This window comes from Kryptolebias marmoratus, linkage group LG14 (assembly GCF_001649575.2).
Source record: "Kryptolebias marmoratus isolate JLee-2015 linkage group LG14, ASM164957v2, whole genome shotgun sequence".
Taxonomy (NCBI): domain Eukaryota; kingdom Metazoa; phylum Chordata; class Actinopteri; order Cyprinodontiformes; family Rivulidae; genus Kryptolebias; species Kryptolebias marmoratus.
Genome location: NC_051443.1, coordinates 4,579,100 through 4,596,381, shown reverse-complemented (window position 1 = coordinate 4,596,381; position 17,282 = coordinate 4,579,100). Strand labels below are relative to the sequence as shown.

At 38.4% G+C, this 17,282-nt stretch overlaps 1 protein-coding gene across 4 annotated transcripts in view; it reads right to left on the bottom strand.

Annotated features, from left to right (window-relative positions):
• Nucleotides 1–16,662, bottom strand: part of LOC108250984 (tenascin) — a 68,379-nt gene extending 51,717 nt beyond the window's left edge. The window contains exons 1-6 of one of the 4 annotated variants that reach the window (XM_037979477.1): nt 16,375–16,662; nt 6,142–6,687; nt 4,265–5,578; nt 3,643–3,906; nt 3,440–3,555; nt 1,262–1,415 (exon numbers count right to left, since the gene is read on the bottom strand). In XM_037979477.1, coding sequence (XP_037835405.1) covers nt 1,262–1,415; nt 3,440–3,555; nt 3,643–3,906; nt 4,265–5,578; nt 6,142–6,595 — 2,302 coding nt within the window. In that variant the 5' untranslated portion in view covers nt 6,596–6,687; nt 16,375–16,662. The remainder of the gene's footprint in view (nt 1–1,261; nt 1,416–3,439; nt 3,556–3,642; nt 3,907–4,264; nt 5,579–6,141; nt 6,688–16,374) is intronic. The other 3 variants (XM_037979478.1, XM_037979479.1, XM_037979480.1) reach the window with 3 other exon arrangements.
• Nucleotides 16,663–17,282: the final 620 nt, after the last annotated feature.

The window sequence follows — 17,282 nt, the reverse complement described above, 5'->3', positions numbered from 1 at the left end:
AAATTAAATGAAATAAACATTTGAAATATATGAGTTTGTATGTAATGTATGAATATAATATACAAGTTTCACTTTTTAAATGGAATTACTGAAATCAATCTACTTTTTCATGATATTCTAATTTTATGACCAGCACCTGTATAAATACTCACCTCTGTGTCTGGAATTCACTTTGCTGGAAACAGCCATCTGTAAATATTCACCTCTGATTACCTTTACCTTCCTTCTCTGTGCAGAGATCGTCTCTTCTACCAGTAAGAACAGAACAATTAACCTACTAAAAGAATTTATACCCTGCTGGCACCTTCATTACTCACCCTCCATCTTTCTTTCCAGATCCGTCACGGTCCCTGTCCTAACACTGTTAATAAAAGCACTTACTTTATCCTTTTGTCTCCTGAGTCTGTTTGTCGCAAAGTTGCTACCTTTTGACTATTTCCGCAAAACCTGATCAACTCAAATCAGGGAGAGGCTCTTCCAGAGTGTGTGTGCGCACTGTTGTAGGACTCACTCGCTGTCTTGATTTAATAGTTTGAGTCAGGAGTCATACGTTGTACTCAAACAAGTGAGTCAAGGGTTTGAATCGTACAGCACTCACACAGACCACTACACCTGAGTGATTCATTTGTTCATGCAGGATGAGTTGAAACAGGGAACCAGAGCTGCCACATTTGTTTCTTGATTAAAATGTGCGAGAACTGAATATCTGTTACTGTGGTTTACTTAACAATGTACACAGATTTACAATCTGTTCCATTAGTTTATTATGATGTGCACATTGATTCAAAATCCATTCCCTCACTGTTAAACATGTGTAATGTGATTGGGCAAAAAAAAAACTAGACAGTTCTTTTGTTATTGATTATTACAGCCTGATTTTGAAATTTGTAGACTGTCCCTAAACTCTTGTCTTACTTTCTGTGTTGTTTTTGTATTTTCCCCATTCACACTGTAAACAAAACTAAACACAACACCTGCTGTACATAGATACTAATAGTATTGTAAATGCATGTGTACAGTTTCCTAAACTGAGGGACCGCATACTCCGAACTTCAAATTTTATTTCAACCTATGGCTCCTGGGTTGTCTGCAATACAAAGATTTTTTTGTAACATATAAATCTTCTACTAGGTGTCAGAGAGCAGAAAAATAATCTGGCTACTTATTTGTGATGATAATCATACGTTTTTTTCAAATATTAGTGATTTCATATCTCTAATCCTGATCCTGACTGAGCCTTTTCTGTGTGTTTGAAACTCACTGGTAGTGACTGTTTTGGATGTTTGGGGTCCTCTGGTGTTGTTCTTGATGATGTTGATGGAGACTTCATATTCCTGTCCTGGTCCTAGCCCAGACTGGAAGTACTGGTTTTGGGAGGATGGAACAGTGCTTCCAACTTTTCCATTTTCTTCTTTCTGCAGATTGAGATGATGTAAAATACGTAATAGAGAATACACATGGGATACCATGTTACTTTGACAAAGGTTAAGGCACAAAGCCAGAATGTTTGCATGCAGTGAGTTCAGTAACTTCACTCAACTAAGCTTAAACTCACCAGGTTGGTATTTAGGTATCTCAAGAAAAATGGTTTAGCAAAGTACAATAGAGTGTAATAACTAAAACTGTACCTTAGAGAGAGGATAATAAAATGTGGTTTGAGCCATCAATTGACTGTTTGATGTTTCAAAGAAAATATTTAGGAGGTCCTTAAGGGGTTATGCAATGGACAGATTTGCAGTTTTGGCATAGGAAAAAAAGTCCAAGAAATAAAATATACTCTAAAGTAAAATGAAATGAAAAATTTTCCAGCATCTGTAAAAACCAACAAATCACAGCAAGATATCTTCAAATCACACCTTGTCTAAAGCAAATATTAACAAGAGAGGACATACACTAAACAAAAGGAAAAACAAAATTTTTCATGAATTGAATTCAAAGATCAAAGACTTTCTATCTAGAGAAAATGCCTTTTTCTCTTAAATATTGTTCACAAATTTGTGTAAATCTGTTAGTGAGCACTTCTTTACTGAGATAATCCATCCACCTCACAGGTGTGGCATATCAAGATTCTGATTAGACAGAATAATTATTGCACAGGTGTGCCTTAGGCTGGCTACAATGAAAGGCCATTCTAAAACATGCAGTTTACTTTTACTGTATTTGAAAAAACCTTTAAAAATCATTTTAGTTTTTTGGCCTTGCGATGGACTTGCGACCTGTCCAGGGTGTTCCCTGCCTCTCGCACAGTGACTGCTGGGGATAGGCACCAGCTCCCCGCGACCCAAAATGGAGAAGTGGGTAAAGAAAATGTATGGATGGATGGATTTTATTTTTTTTCCCCTCCCTTATTTAGTTTAATTTTTTTTTTTTTTTTTTTTTTTTTTTGCAGTTTAGGGAGCTTTTTGCTTTATTAAGCCCCTTAACTCTGGCCTGAATCATTCAGGCATAAAAATTGCTCCTAAACTCACAGAATGAATTGACACTACTTTGCAAAAACTTTTTCCATTTGGATCTTAAGGCTCTTTGTTATCAGAACCCTGTCATAAAAACACAATTTGTTCCTATTTCTTTAGTTGAAGTTATGAAAAATGCCAACAAATAGCACAGTCTGACAAAGAAAATAGGATTTTAGCTCGAAAAATGTGACGCCCAAAGAACTTCAATTGAAAAGATTCTTCAAAAGATCCTTCAATTGAAGGATGATGTATTTCTCAGGTCTTTAATGAATTGTTTTTTTTTCTCAAAGACATGATTTTCAGATACTGTTTAGCTGCTGGAAAGGGATTTTGTTTTAGGTCTGACACTTTTTTGCTCATTATTTGGTCCACTTTCCTAAATTAACTGGCTCAAAAAAGATGGAGGACTGAATTTCCCCTAATGTAAACACTTTTAAGAATAGTTTAATGGTAGGCTGATTTTTGTCCATTATGAGAGGATTCATGTCATTTGTTCAGCTGGAGTTGAAATCATGTTCTTATTTGATTTTTTTCATCTAACTGTGCAGACAATAGGGCTTCTTCAACATAAGATTTCACCTATTTCTGTGCAGTTGCATCAGTTATTGCTTCTGTCATACATATGTATGCATCTCACAGAAAGGCAGCAAAAGAAATCCAAAGGTCAGAAAAAGGCCAGAATACTTTTTTAAAAGTCGACTGATGCAAGTAAATAAAAGGCTCTGACTGCATGCACAGTAATTTCTTTTCAAAACATTTCTGCCTCAGATTCTGAAGAGCGGCTTTAGCCTCAGCTATTTGACATCTACATTTGCCCTGAGTGAGTTTTTTTTTAATGTCAAAGCAAATTTAATGGTTAGCACTGAAATAAATCCAAGTCTTAGTGAACTTTCCAAAAAGCTGGCACAGTGCCCTGCCTCCCTCTTTTCTATGATGGTTAATAAAATGGAAAGAAAAACTTTCAAAGAGACAGGCAGACTAACCGTATTTCGGAAATGGATCTCCCAGGCATCAAAGGAGATGTCCAGCTGGTCCCACATGACCTCTACAGAGGTCTCTTTCACTGATTTAAATCTTAAACCTTCGGGCTGTGGGAGCTCTGTGAATATGCATGGTAAAATAAATCAAAGTTGTTAGTTTTTGTCAAGATACTCTTAGTGAACTAACAGAAATATTTTTGTTCTACCTGTAGCCACTCTTGCACTGACAGGAATACTCTTCTTGTTGCTCAGGACAGCATAAACATTGATCAGGTATTCAATGCCAGGTTCAAGCTCTTTTACAGTGGCGGCAGTTTTGTCTCCAGGCACGGTGAACTCCATGAGAAGACCCCCAGGACTGGTGGGCACATATGTGACGAGGTATTCTGTAACCAGCATCTCATTGTTCCAGGATAGGTCCACAGTGTCAGTGCTGACCTCACCAACCTTTAAATCCTTTGGAGGAGACACTGGAAATATAGAAAAAAATATATAAGTTATAAGGGTGTTTTCTCAGGTAGGTTCTAATGGCCTAAGTGACTGAATATCCACCATGTAGTGCTAATGCAAACTCCAGAGCTACATCTGGATGTGGTGTGAACAACTGCCAAGAAAGCACAAACCAAGAGCAGGAAACTATAACACACAAACCAAAAGTGTCTTTAATATCCACTAAAATAGTTTCTCCCAGGATGAGTGGTGAGTGAGTTTTGAGAATGGAAGAAAATTACATCATTCTGGCTTTGCTTTTATAGAGCTTCATGGAAACTTTCAGAAAGTGAACTGCCAAATTTTTCTGTGTGTATTTTTGTACTAAGAGTGTCTTACCTTCTAAGCAGTCCTCCCCGATGTATCCCTCATCACAGACGCACTGACCATTCACACAACGACCTCTGTCCTGGCAGCTGTTGAGGCAGCTCAGCTCTGCACAGCTCTCTCCCTCATATCCGCTCTCACAGGTACACCTCCCGTTGACGCAACGCCCCCTTTTGTTGCAGTTATCTGGACATGCGAGGACAGAGCAGTCCTCTCCTGTGTAGCCTTCCTGACAGATGCATTTGCCCTCATGACACCGACCCTGTGCCAAGCAGTCATTGGGACAAGCTCTCTGACTGCAGTCTTCTCCGCTAAACCCTTCATCGCAGACACACTGCCCATCAATGCACCGGCCACGATTTCTGCAGTTGTTGGGACAGCTCAGATCACTGCAGTCCTCACCGGCAAAGCCTGCATGGCACACACAATGTCCCTCGATACATTCCCCACGGGCGTAGCAGTTTGAGGGGCAGATGCGAATGCTGCAGTCTTCACCGGCATAGCCTTCATCGCATACGCATTGACCGTTCACACAGCGCCCTCTCAGCTGACAGTTCCTGGGACAGGAAAGCTCGGAGCAGTCATCTCCCTGGAAGCCGACATCACACGAACACTGTCCATTTATGCACTGACCTCTGCTGTTGCAGTTGTTCAGGCATGCCAGCTGGCTGCAGTCTTCCCCTTGATAGCCTGAGTCACAGATGCACATCCCATTGAAGCATGTGCCTCTGCCATTGCAATCGTTGAGGCAGGTGAGCTGAGAGCAGTCTTCACCACTGTACCCTGCAGAGCAAATGCATTTACCATCAACACAGAAACCATTGCCCCTGCAGTTGTTGGGGCAGGTGCGCTGCCCACAGTCCCCTCCGCTGAAGCCCTTCTCACAGTAGCATGTGCCATTCACGCAGTGTCCACGGTCATAGCAGTCGTTCGGACAGATGAGTTCAGAACAGTCAAAGCCAGTCCAAGATTCATCACACACACAGTCTCCATCTTCACAATGACCACGGCCCAAGCAATTGTTCAAGCATCGACTCTGAGAGCAGTCTTTTCCAAAGAAACCATCCGAACAAATGCAAACACCATCCACACAGTGGCCGTGGGCTCCACAGTCCACAGGGCAGCTCTTGATCCCGCAGTCCTCCCCAGTGAAGCCCTTCAAGCACTCACAGTTTCCATCCACGCAACTACCTCGGTGCTGGCAGCTACTGGGACAATCAGGCTTGGTGCAGTTGGTTCCCCTCCAACCAGGATCACATATGCAGCCACATGTTTCAGCACTGTAGTTTCCATGGCCATTGCAGTAAGGTTTTGTTCCCACATCTCCTATAAAAAAAGAAAAATAAATATTGTTTTCTTGTGGGAAATCTCATAGCATTGAGGGTTTCTGTAAACTGCAATGTAAACATGAACAATTTTGAATCAGTTTATAAATGTTTATCAGTTTATATTGCTTATTGTTAACAACCTGCAGTGAAATATTTTGTTTCTTTTACGTCTAAAAGATTCTATGCTCAGGATTTTGTTTGAAGTGTGATTATGGATGCATTGATTATTGTTTTAGAATTGCAGCCCTCTGAGTTGTAACTGAATAGACTCCAAAGACTCCAGCCTCTAGAATCTCATGACCTTGGCACAACATTTCATCACAAGCCTTATTAACAGTTAACTGATGAGTTCTGAGGCTGCACTGTACATAGAAATTTACACTGCCACATTAAAATCCAAAGTACTCCAAGCAGATGAAGAGAACAGATGTAAGTCAACATAAAAGAGATTTATGAGGTTGTTGTTAGTAAAGCACTTTTCAGTATAAAGGTTGAAGGAAAACAGGATTATGTTACTTTGTTGGCTACAATGCACAAATATGGCAAACAACTTCCACCTACCTGAAACTTGTGCACTGCTGCACTGATCCCGCAACGCTGAAACTTCTCCTTCAAGCATTTCCAGACGGCTCTGGAGCTCTTTCAGGCCAGGCAGGTCTTGGGTACAACCACAGGCCTGCTGAGGAATGTTGATACGATGGGTGAAGATGATCTGGTTCTCCCCATTGAGCGTGTGTTTGGTGACGTGGTGGCCTGCTGCTACGTCCTTGGAATGGGGCTGAGTGCTTTCTGGTGCATCCAAGTCCACTGAGCACAGGGAACTGGCAGGAACATTGATGTTATATACGTGGCTGAAAACAACAGGGTGTCCAGCACCAGGGATGGTGACGTTATGCTCTTTAGGAGGAGACAGAGTCTGTCGTCGATGTCGCAGGAGTTTTTCAACGAATCTAGCATTTGTTAAACTAATCAGGACAATCAGACATAGGCTTCCCAGAAGGCGGTGTCTGCCCATACTAGATGTAAGATGTAGAATTGAGAAAATTAATATCTGTCTGAACCTCTGCCTAAAGGCCAATCCAGGTTATGGTGAAGGATCTGAAAAGACTGACAGAAAGAGTGAAATGAGAAACAATTTTTCTTTAAATTAATTTAAAACAAGTAAAGTCATTGCCCTGTTGCTTCCAGCAGCAAGCAGTATTTTTTTTTGTGTGTGTGAGTCTTTGTGTGTGCCTAGGCATGGGTTAACTTGTCAGTCCTTTAACAAAATATTTCCTGATCCAGAGAACAGATTTTATTGACATTCTCAGAAAGTAATCATTGAAGTACATCTACAAGTCTTGAACAACTTTTGGAGTCAACCCAATTCAAACATGGCTGTTATTTTGAAGGTTTGACCACAATGACTGTAATTCATTACTAAACATAGATGATCTTAATTTAACACTCTTGCATGAAAGGTGGTGAGTAATATGCATCCCTTCAGGGAATGCTAGGCCTTTAATTTAGTTTGCGTATAAATGATCTGTTGCTGGTGTGTGATAATGTTGAAATTTTATTGTATGCAGACAGTACTTTCAATATGCTTTTAAATATGCTTGGGCAAATGCTGAACATGAAGTTGTTAAATTGTCACATAATCTATATTGGACAAAGTTTCAGTTTGGCTTGAGTCTTCATGCATCCCACTGAATGTTAAGAAGAAAGAAAATAAACAACTTACAGGAAGTTGTGTAAGTGTGATTTTAAATCCACCATTTGGGTTTAAAAATACAATGAGAAGATGGATATGCAGCTTTTTTCAGACAAAGGTTTACCAAGGAAACATCATTCTATCCATCCATCTATGTTCTTTAACTGCTTCTCCATACTGGGTTGTGGGGAACATCAATCTAATTGAACATAATTATCTTGTCTCAGACATATTACTGAATATCTTCTGGTCTTGGTCTCAAACAATTCAGACAACTTTAAAGCAAATCAGTTCATGTGTTGGAACAAAAACCACTGCAGTATCAAGATTGGAATACACTCAATAAATACAAGACGTTGAGATTTAAAACTCAAATTGGGTGTTTCTAAAACAGTTTATTATAAGGAAGTCAACCTTTTTTTCAAAACAGATAATGAGCCTCTCCAGGTTGACTGATGGGGAGATTGTAGAGTCCCTAAACTCAGCTGTCTATCTGCTTTTTATTTGGAGCAGTTGAGGAATGAGACATGCTTCCTGATAATTTAAAAAGAAGTGATTTTCAATCTTTTGTCTCATGACACCAAAGCAATTGCTTAGTAATGTCAAACATTTAAACAAAAATGTTACAGAATGCACTGAAAGTATGTGTTGGTTCTGATTCTCAGCTACTACCATACAAAATTGTATCTCATTAACTGTAAAATTTACTGAATTATAACAATTTTTGTGTTTTCTTGGGTGAATTTGTTTTCTTTTTTATGATGTAATTATAGATGTACATCCAATGAAAACTTTCAGAAAGTTCTGTTAAAGTTCCTTTACTGGACCATAGAGATATTTTGCTAAAAGACAGACACACAAGCACATCCACATACACATACACATGCAAAAACAGTATTGCCCAACCACCTGTGGAAAATATTTAGCTTTCAGTGTTTTTGTGCATTGTCCCTTAAATAAAGTAAACTTGAATCTTGTCACTCAGTGGTTTCTAAAATTGTTCATATAATTGGTGTTATAGCCATTAAATTAAGCTGAACCAAATGTGTGCAGGCTAATAAATCTGCAGCAGAGATTTACAGATTGATAGAAATTATTTCATGCTATCTTGCAATGCAAAAAATAGAAGCCTTAACACGAAGAATCCACAGCTGTGCTGGCATACCAGCTTCTTTCACTGTGTTCATGAATGCATGTAAAAAAAAAAGATCTCAGCTGTTTTAAATCTTCAGAACCAATTCATATTGAGAGGTAAAACAGTGTAAAAAATATGATAATTTATCACATGATCTGCTGTTCTCTTCCTCCCCCACAACTGTTTCAGATGACTACCACCTGGACAATATAACACCCTGAGCAGTGGGTGTCAAACAACAATCTTCTTCCTCAGCGTGGGAAAGCCTCATCAAATTAGTTTGTGATGAGCTTTAAAAATATCTGAGTAAAGGCAAAAGACTGAAAATCAACAGAAACACCACAGCAACTGGAAACAGCTTTCATCAGTGTTTCAGGTTACGTTCAAAAGCCATGATTTTACGACCAACTAAAACAAATTGCAGACTTCATCTTTCTGCTCTATTCTGATAGACAACTTATTCTCCTACAACCTTCAGACTTCATCATGACAGGTTCATATGCTTGTCTGCTGCTGTCTCTGGGAGGTCACCGCTGTATGACTGCTGTTTTAGCACTTACAGTTTTGTCTTCTTGGTTTTAATTTTTCCATATATATATATTGTGCTGCCTTTTGTAAATGAAGTAGGACCAGCAAGGTTTTGATGTTCTGAATAAAAATATAATTGGTTGCTTAAAACGTTTACACAGTAAGGTATCTGTTAAATGTGTCCAAAAATGTGGAGAAGCAACCCAGGTTTTGTTAGCTGTTTGAGAAATTTTGTTCTCGCCCACTACGTTTGCTCACATCCTGTGCATCTCCTGGGGGCTAAGCCCCCCTTTTCCTTAAAACCTAGTGACGCCCCTGTATATATATATATATATATATATATATATATATATATATATATATATATATATATATATATTTGATTACAAGAAAGCCTACTTGATTACAAGAAACCCTACGACTCAATGCCACACACTTGGATCATTGAATGCTTAGAGATGTACAACATCAACAGGACTCTAAGAGCCATCAACAGGACTCTAAGAGCCTTCATTGCAAACTCGATGGGGCTGTGGAAAACCACCCTTGAAACCAACTGCAAACCACTTGCACAAGTGTCCATCAAATGTGGCATATACCAAGGAGAGGCGCTGTCCCCACTGCTGTTCTGCATAGGACTGAACCCCCTCAGCCAAATCTCAACAAGACTGGCTATGGATACCGACTCAAGAATGGGGCCACCATCAGTCACCTCCTCTACATGGATGACATCAAGCTTTACAAGGTTTGACCAAAATAGCTATAACTTTGTAATCTTTCAAAACAATGATCTTAGTCTAAAACTCTGGATTAAATGTGGCAGGCAGTATGCAGTCCTTCAAAGAACACCAGGTCTTTATTTCTGTTTTTGTTCTGAACTGCTCAAAATCAGCCATTTAGGAAATTAAAGTTTGTTCTTGCGCAACATAAAAGTGTAGTTAATGTTAATGGGTGAGTTGAGCCTGTGTTTCAAACATTTTCATATTTCTTCCAACATGTGAAGAAAATAAACAGTTCTTGCTGAATTTTCCTGTGTAATGCCAAATATTTACTGTTGTGGAGAACGGTTGTGAGCTTATGGAGCTTTAGGCAAGACGTTTTTGAATTTACCTTGCGTTACAGAAACTGACCACTCTAGGATGTCTGAATGCTGTCCATATTTTTATTATTTGCCACCAAAGCTAAAGGCGAAGGGATAATGTTTTTTCCCATGTCTGTGTCTGTGTGTTTGTGTTTTTGTGTATGTAAATATGTATGTATGTGTATGTAAATATCTCAGGAATCATTGAACAGATTTTAATGAAAATTTCAGAACCCAATCACTGGATGTGCATCTAAAACTGATTAACTTTTGGAGTCAACCTAATTCAAAATGGCTGCTACAGCAAAGCAATTAAAGCAAAGACAAAAATGCCTATAACTCAGTTAATTTGGAAAATACTGAGCTAAAATTTGGTGTGGTAGTAGCTGAGGCTGACCCCCAAATTATAGTTTGACAGATTTAAAAAGATTGCACAAGATCTGCGTTTAAAGGATCGCTGTACTGCACTCTTTTTTTTCCCCCATATAAAAAGGTTTCTTCACTTTAGGCCACAGGTGTCAAACTCTGTTCCTCTGGGCTGCTCTCCTGCATGTTTTAAATGTGTTCTTGCTTTAAAACACGTGGTCTAAATGGATGACTTGTGGACATGCTTCTGAAGAACTTGATAATTTGGTGAGGAGGTAACTAAACCATTTAGATCAGGTGTGTTGGAGCAGAAAAACCTAAAACCTCCAGGACAGTGGCCCTTGAGGCCTGGAGTTTGACACCCCTGCTTTAGGCCACCCTGAGTGGATGATTTGTCTCAGTTTTGTAAGTTCAGCACAGTTCAGTTTTAAAATCACCAAACGAGTCTGGAGAAGAGGGACTTCAGCTACCTCTGTGATCAAGCCTAGTTCTAAATCTGCAACTGTATTACTGGTGCTCAGGGAAACATGTGAGAGGCAGTCAGCCATGTTGATCTGACTTTCTGGTTGGTACTGTATGTCATACTTGAAACACATCAGTCTAGCTGACCAGCATGCAATTCTCATCCCAGCTCTGTTCATCCCTTTAGTGCTTAGCAGAGTGGTAAGGAATCTGTGTCCCCACACGTCCTCTATTTTTCAACTGCCCATAAACAAGCAAGAGCCTCTTTTTCTATAGTGGAGTACTTCATTTCAGCTGGAAACGGAGTGTGAGAAGCAAAAGCGACAATGTGTTCCACATTGTCTGAGTGTTGGCAGTTCAGGGTTGTAGATAGCAAGCGCTAGGCTTTTAGGAGCATTGTTTTGAGATCACTGAAACTTACATTTGTTGAATTAGTCCATTTTAGTTCAGCTTGAGTATTTGTTCAAAGTAGCTCTCAGCCACTGTTGTATAGCTTGGTAGAAACTTGCTGAACCAGGAGGTTAAGCCCAGAAATGATTGACGAGGTGCTATATCCTTTGGTGTAGGAGCTTCAGGTGATCTGATCAAAAACCCTTCTTAGAGAAGACATGGCCCAGGAATGGGACAGTAAATAAACATCCCAGTTTCCACTTTTCCAACAGTTTCTCCTAATATCCCAGATGTGCAACATCTCCTGACAGTTTGATAATAAATTTTACAAATGGTAATGCTGATGTTGTCATCTCAACAGGCAAGATAAAAATAATAAGGTTCTCTTGTGCATTTTTTATAGGGAAACTATATTCATCTTGTTTATTCAAAACTGATTTGATGCTTCTGTGATACACAAGTTCCTCTAATCTAAAGTCACAAAAACATCATTCAGAGCACGGCAGGATGAACCGAGGACGTGTCGTCTGACAGCACAATATGGAAAGACAATCTGAAGAGAAAGGTGAAATTAATCTAAACTGGTTACTAAGCTATAATCCATTCCGTGTAGCTGCAGTTTTGTCCACGCTGGCAGTGAGAGGGGAACTTTCCCACGTGGAAAAAAAAAGAAACTGGGAATGTTGGCCCAGGACTGATGACATCTGTTTCACAAAGTTAAAGAGAAAATAAGAAAAACCAAAGGTACTTGTCCAGTATCCATATACTGCTAAGGCTGGATTTTTGATCAAAAAAGTGCAACTGCATACAGGGTTTGATCACATACTGTCAAAGCTGTTTCTGGTGAAAAAAAAAAATTGACACAAACTGTACTCATCCAAGAAACCAACCAAAATAAGTTTGTCTGATCTGTCTGCTTTTAAGAAATACTGACTGCAGTATGCTTAGGAATCATCTGTAAACTAGAAAAATAACCTTTTTTTCACAAAAAATACAGTGTGAATGACTAAAATTTGTTAAAGATGCTGAAACTGAATTGTTAAGGGTAAGATAGTCAGAACAAAACTTAAAATTAGCACTAAAAAAAGCTTAAAGCTAAAAGTACCAAAAAACCTAACTAGAAGCTAAAATTAGCCAACCCAAAAAAGGTATATGCTATAATCATCTTGGCAAAAGCTAAAACAAAAAAACCAGAAGCTAACAAGAGTATCACCAATGGTACATAGAATCCCTGTTAGAAAAGTGTAAGAGTAATCAAAATCCAAAGCATAAATTCCCTCACACAGCAATCCTGAAGAGGTAGAGCACAGACAAGGTTTTCACAAAGGTTTTTTCTTATGATCTTGACCTTTGACCCTATGACCTTAAAATCAGTAGGGCTCATCCTATACCCATGAGATGTCCTGCTATGCAGTTTAACATTCTTATGTTAAAGGGTTATCAATTTAGAGCTCAGACAAGAATTTGTCCAGAGACAGATGGACAAACGGATGGCACCTGAACATAATATGGTCTGTCTTAGGACAGCTAAACTTAGCAAACCCTTAGATAAAAGGTAATATTAGCAAAACAGTAAATAAAACCTAAAATCAGCAAAGCAATATCCAAAAGCTAAAATATTAGAACAGTAGTTAAAAACTAGCAAAACAGTAAAGCATAAATTACCAAAAAATAGCCAAAAGCTAAACTTTTTTGAAGAGAATCCCAAATCTAAAATAAGCAGAACAGTAAAGAAAAGCTAAAAGTAGCAAAACAGTAGCTAAGAGTTATCCATTTATTTAAATTATAAAACAAAACTGTAACGTTAAATATTACAAAAGTATGAGAGTTACAAAAAATATGTCTCATCCGGAATGTCCTTAATGAGCTAAACTTTTGATATATGAACGGTTAAATCAGCTTAAAGTTTGCTGAAGTTATTACAATCCAAAAAACATACAGAAGGTACAGTATTCAGGAAAACAATAGTGTGAATGCTGAGTCAGCATTCACACAGTAAATAAATTTTCTTTTTTGTGTTTTAGGTCTGAACATTTTTTTTCCAGTATTTCTGAAGAACAATGCCTTCTTCCCAGAACATCTGGCACAGCTGGAAATCATCACATTCAAATCTGTTCATTATTAATTTTTAGGTAATTTTACGAACAGACAAATAAACAAACATGACTGAAAACATAACCTCCTTGGTGAAGGTAAATATACAGCACGTCATTAACAGATAACACCTCCCACCACAGCATAACTGACATCCTCAGGTGTGTCTAAAACTTTGTCTCCTCAGGTTAAACTAAGGAGAACACAAACTTCATATTGAGTGGAAACTATTGTAGTTTAAGAGTCTCTTTTTTTCATTTCCTCTGCTCTCTTCTGCAGGGGTTATGCAGCAAGAGAACTTGCATGAAAGATTTGGCAATTATTTCACACTGACCACCAAGCTACCACAGCCACTATCTTAAGAGTCTTTAGTGTAAGAATTTGCTGCTTTTTGTCCTTAACGTCAGTAAAGTGAATAGGTTTGGACTAAATTAAAGGACTAGTATTTGAGATCTCACAAGATCGGTAGCGTTTGGAGTATGTTGGAAATGACTCTCAGCTACTACCACATAAAGTTTTATTTCAATATCTGTAAATTGCAGTAGACCTTTTTGTGTTGTCTAAAATCAATTAGCTGTAGTGTTCATCTTGAGCTGAATTGACTCCCAAACTAAATCAGTTTCTGCTGTGCATTCAGTGATTACTTTGTGAGATTTTCATTAAAAACTGTCCTGTGGGTTTTTAGATATTTTGCTAACACACTGACAGACTTGACTTTTATAGATAATGGCAAAGTTTTAAACAAAATCCTGTGTGATTTGTTAGCCCACAGAGTGTGTTGGGGCTGACTCTTATTGTGTCACCACATTAAATCCTAACCTAATATCTGTCAAATTGATTGAGCTATAACTATTTTGGTGTTCTCCTGGGTTGAGTGACCATCTTGAATTGGAGTGACTACAAACGTTCATCAGTTGAAGCGGTATATCCATTGATTACCTTTTGAGAGTTTAAATAAAATCCATCCACTGGTTCAATGAAATAATTTGCTGATAGACAAACAGTCAAACAAACACATACATATAGAAACACAGGCAAAAACGTAACATAACAAGCAATTAAGCTGTGCATCATGTAATACTTTACATCAGTTATTTGCTAAAATAATTAATTTGTGTAACAGACTGAAGAGTGTCCATCTCCTCACAGTGAAAAATATTTACTGGTATTCAGTCTCTCCCATCACCAGCACACTTCATTTTAAACACAAAGCTGAAGGTTTTACATGCTTACACAGAACCTTTAAAGGGCTGTTCAGACAATTTGTAATGTAAAGTAACAGACATTAAGCTCCCACTCACCTCCAGCACATCATGAACCTCTGTTTCAATCGGAAGCCTGGAAACCTTTTTTTATTAAAAAAAAAAAAGCCTGAGGCTCAACAACCCCTGGTTCTTTGTGTTGGGGCCATGCAGAAGGAAAATGTGTGGGACGAATTCTATAGGAGCTGAGAACCAGCCATCCATCTGTCAGTGATGTTTTCACTAAAACCTGTTTCACACATCGACAAACCCAGCACAAACTGCAGCATGGAGGCTGTCAAACATGCAGGAACAGCTGACACAATGCATATATAGGAGGTAAAGATGTTGGGGATGGGTGTGTGTGTGTGTGGTGGTGGTGGTGGGTGGGTGGGGNGGGTAGACAGACAAAGAGAAATTGTGATAATCTTCTTCTGAAATATTTTAATCAATGTGAAGTCAGTGACTCAAAGTTTCCACACAAGGAATAAACTTCAACTTGTGTTTCAATTAGGCACAACTAACGGGCTGGAAGGATTAACTGTTTCCGTCTGATTGCTGGCAAATCCTGTGCTATTCTTCACTACATTTACACTTCATGATGGAAAAACACGAAGTTCAACTAGAGAAATAATCAGAGAGAATGCTGAGAGCTAAATGACTGCTGAAATCGATCTCACACAATAAGTAGCATTTGGAATATATGCAGTAAATTACGCTCAGCTACAACTACAATAAATTTTAGCAAAATATGTGTAAATCGGACGGAATTAAAACATGCTTCCTTGGAATCGTCATGATCTCTGACCCCTTCAGTGGCTGCTTTGTGTGTCTAAAGGAAGAAGTTGCACCAAGACTGCATTTTGAATTAAATTTTTCCAATGTTATAGAAACCTGCACTGAAGCAAACAAGCTATCCGTGCAAGTTTTGCCACAATAATCAAACTACACAACATGAAACATGTGACATCTGTTGCACAAATTAGTAGAAAGCTGCTTCTTTAATTACCGCCCTCCACCAAATGCAAAGATAGAGCAATAACATTTTTGCCTATGTCTGGGACTGTTTTTCTGTACAATTAGCAAATTAGCTTGAGAATCTCTGGACAAGTTTTAATGAAACCTTCAGGAAAGAATTGTTGGATAAAAATCTACGACTGTTTAATTTTTTGTGTAAATTTGATTCAAGATGGCTGCTACAACCAACTGACCTTAGAAAACACAAAATGGATTATAACTCAGCCAATTTCACAGATATTGAACTAAAATTTGGTGTGGTAGTAGCTGAGCATCATCCCCAACAGATATTTTAAATGCAACACATTGCACAACATCTTTGCTTAAAACTTCGCAATGAAATGTTGAAGTTAATGATGTAAATCTGTCAGCAAAATAACTCATGAACCACTGTATAGATTTTAATAAAACTTTCAAAGAGCCATTACTGAATGTAAGTCTACAAATGATTACCTTTTTAGGTCAACTCCATACAAGATGGCTGTGAAAGCTAATCAAACTTCAAATACACAAAAAAGGGCTATACCTCTGTGAATTTCACATATCTTGAGCTAAAACTTGGTGTGGTGACAGTCATTCACAAAATATACTCTGGGAGCTAACAGATAATGTAAGATATGGTAACTCTGCATTAGACTACACAATGGTATTTTTATGGTTTGAGCAAAATGAATATAACTTTTTTTATTTCTCAACATAAGATGAGAAATAAAGAACATAAGGCTTCAGGCAAAATGCATTCACTCAAGAAACGCTTGACCTTTAATGTATAAATGTGTTTCCTTACCTTTTTAGTGTATTTAGCTGTTCTTTTGCAATAAAATATGGTGCTCCTCTAATTCTTCACAAATTCAGCCAAGTCAGGAAAAAGGATGCTTCGCTCTATTTTGTGGCAGCTCCGTCAGTCTCATCTAGCTCCTTATCTTCACAGCTCAGACTCAGGCGCTCAGCTCCTTTCTGACAGAGAGAGCGAGTCAAAAAGCAGAGAGTGAGTGTGGGAGGAAATGTCTTTAAAAGCCTGAGGGGTGTTTAGGTCAGACACCCATTGCTTTAAACTCCAGCCCTCCTTCTCCCTCCCTCGAACAGCCACGTCTGCCCTCCCTCTGCTGGAACTAATGGATGCAGAGCTGGGCTGCTGCCTTTAAATGAGATGCCACTGTTACTGGGAGCCATGACAGAAGGAGCAGCACAGGAAAATTAGAGAGGGAGAGCCAAGCAATGAGAGGAAAGTCCAGTAAGACTACAAACAGTGGGCAGACGTTTGTCTTCAACAAAATTACCTTTACGGTAATAACTTGTGTTTTTCTCTTGCATGATTAAAGCAATGAAATGAGGCAAAATCTTTGTCAGACTAACACAAATTGTCAATTTTCAAGTCGTATGTCATTTCTGCTCATTTCCAAGCCTAATACTAAAGGCTTAGTACTCCATGAAGGAATGCATATCATCCTCTTCCTTTCATGCTAGGGTTTTAGACTAAGATCATCTTATGATGAGAAATGATATTGACCAAACCTTGGAAAAAATGTTAGGGTGTCATGCTCAGAGTATCTGCTGTCAATGACTCTCTGCTACTACCATATCAAATTTTAGCTTAATATTTGTAAAACTGACTGAGTTAGAGACAAATTTGTGTCTTATTTTAATTACCTTTGGAAGCCATCTTAAACTAAACTGAGTCTAAAAGGTAATTAG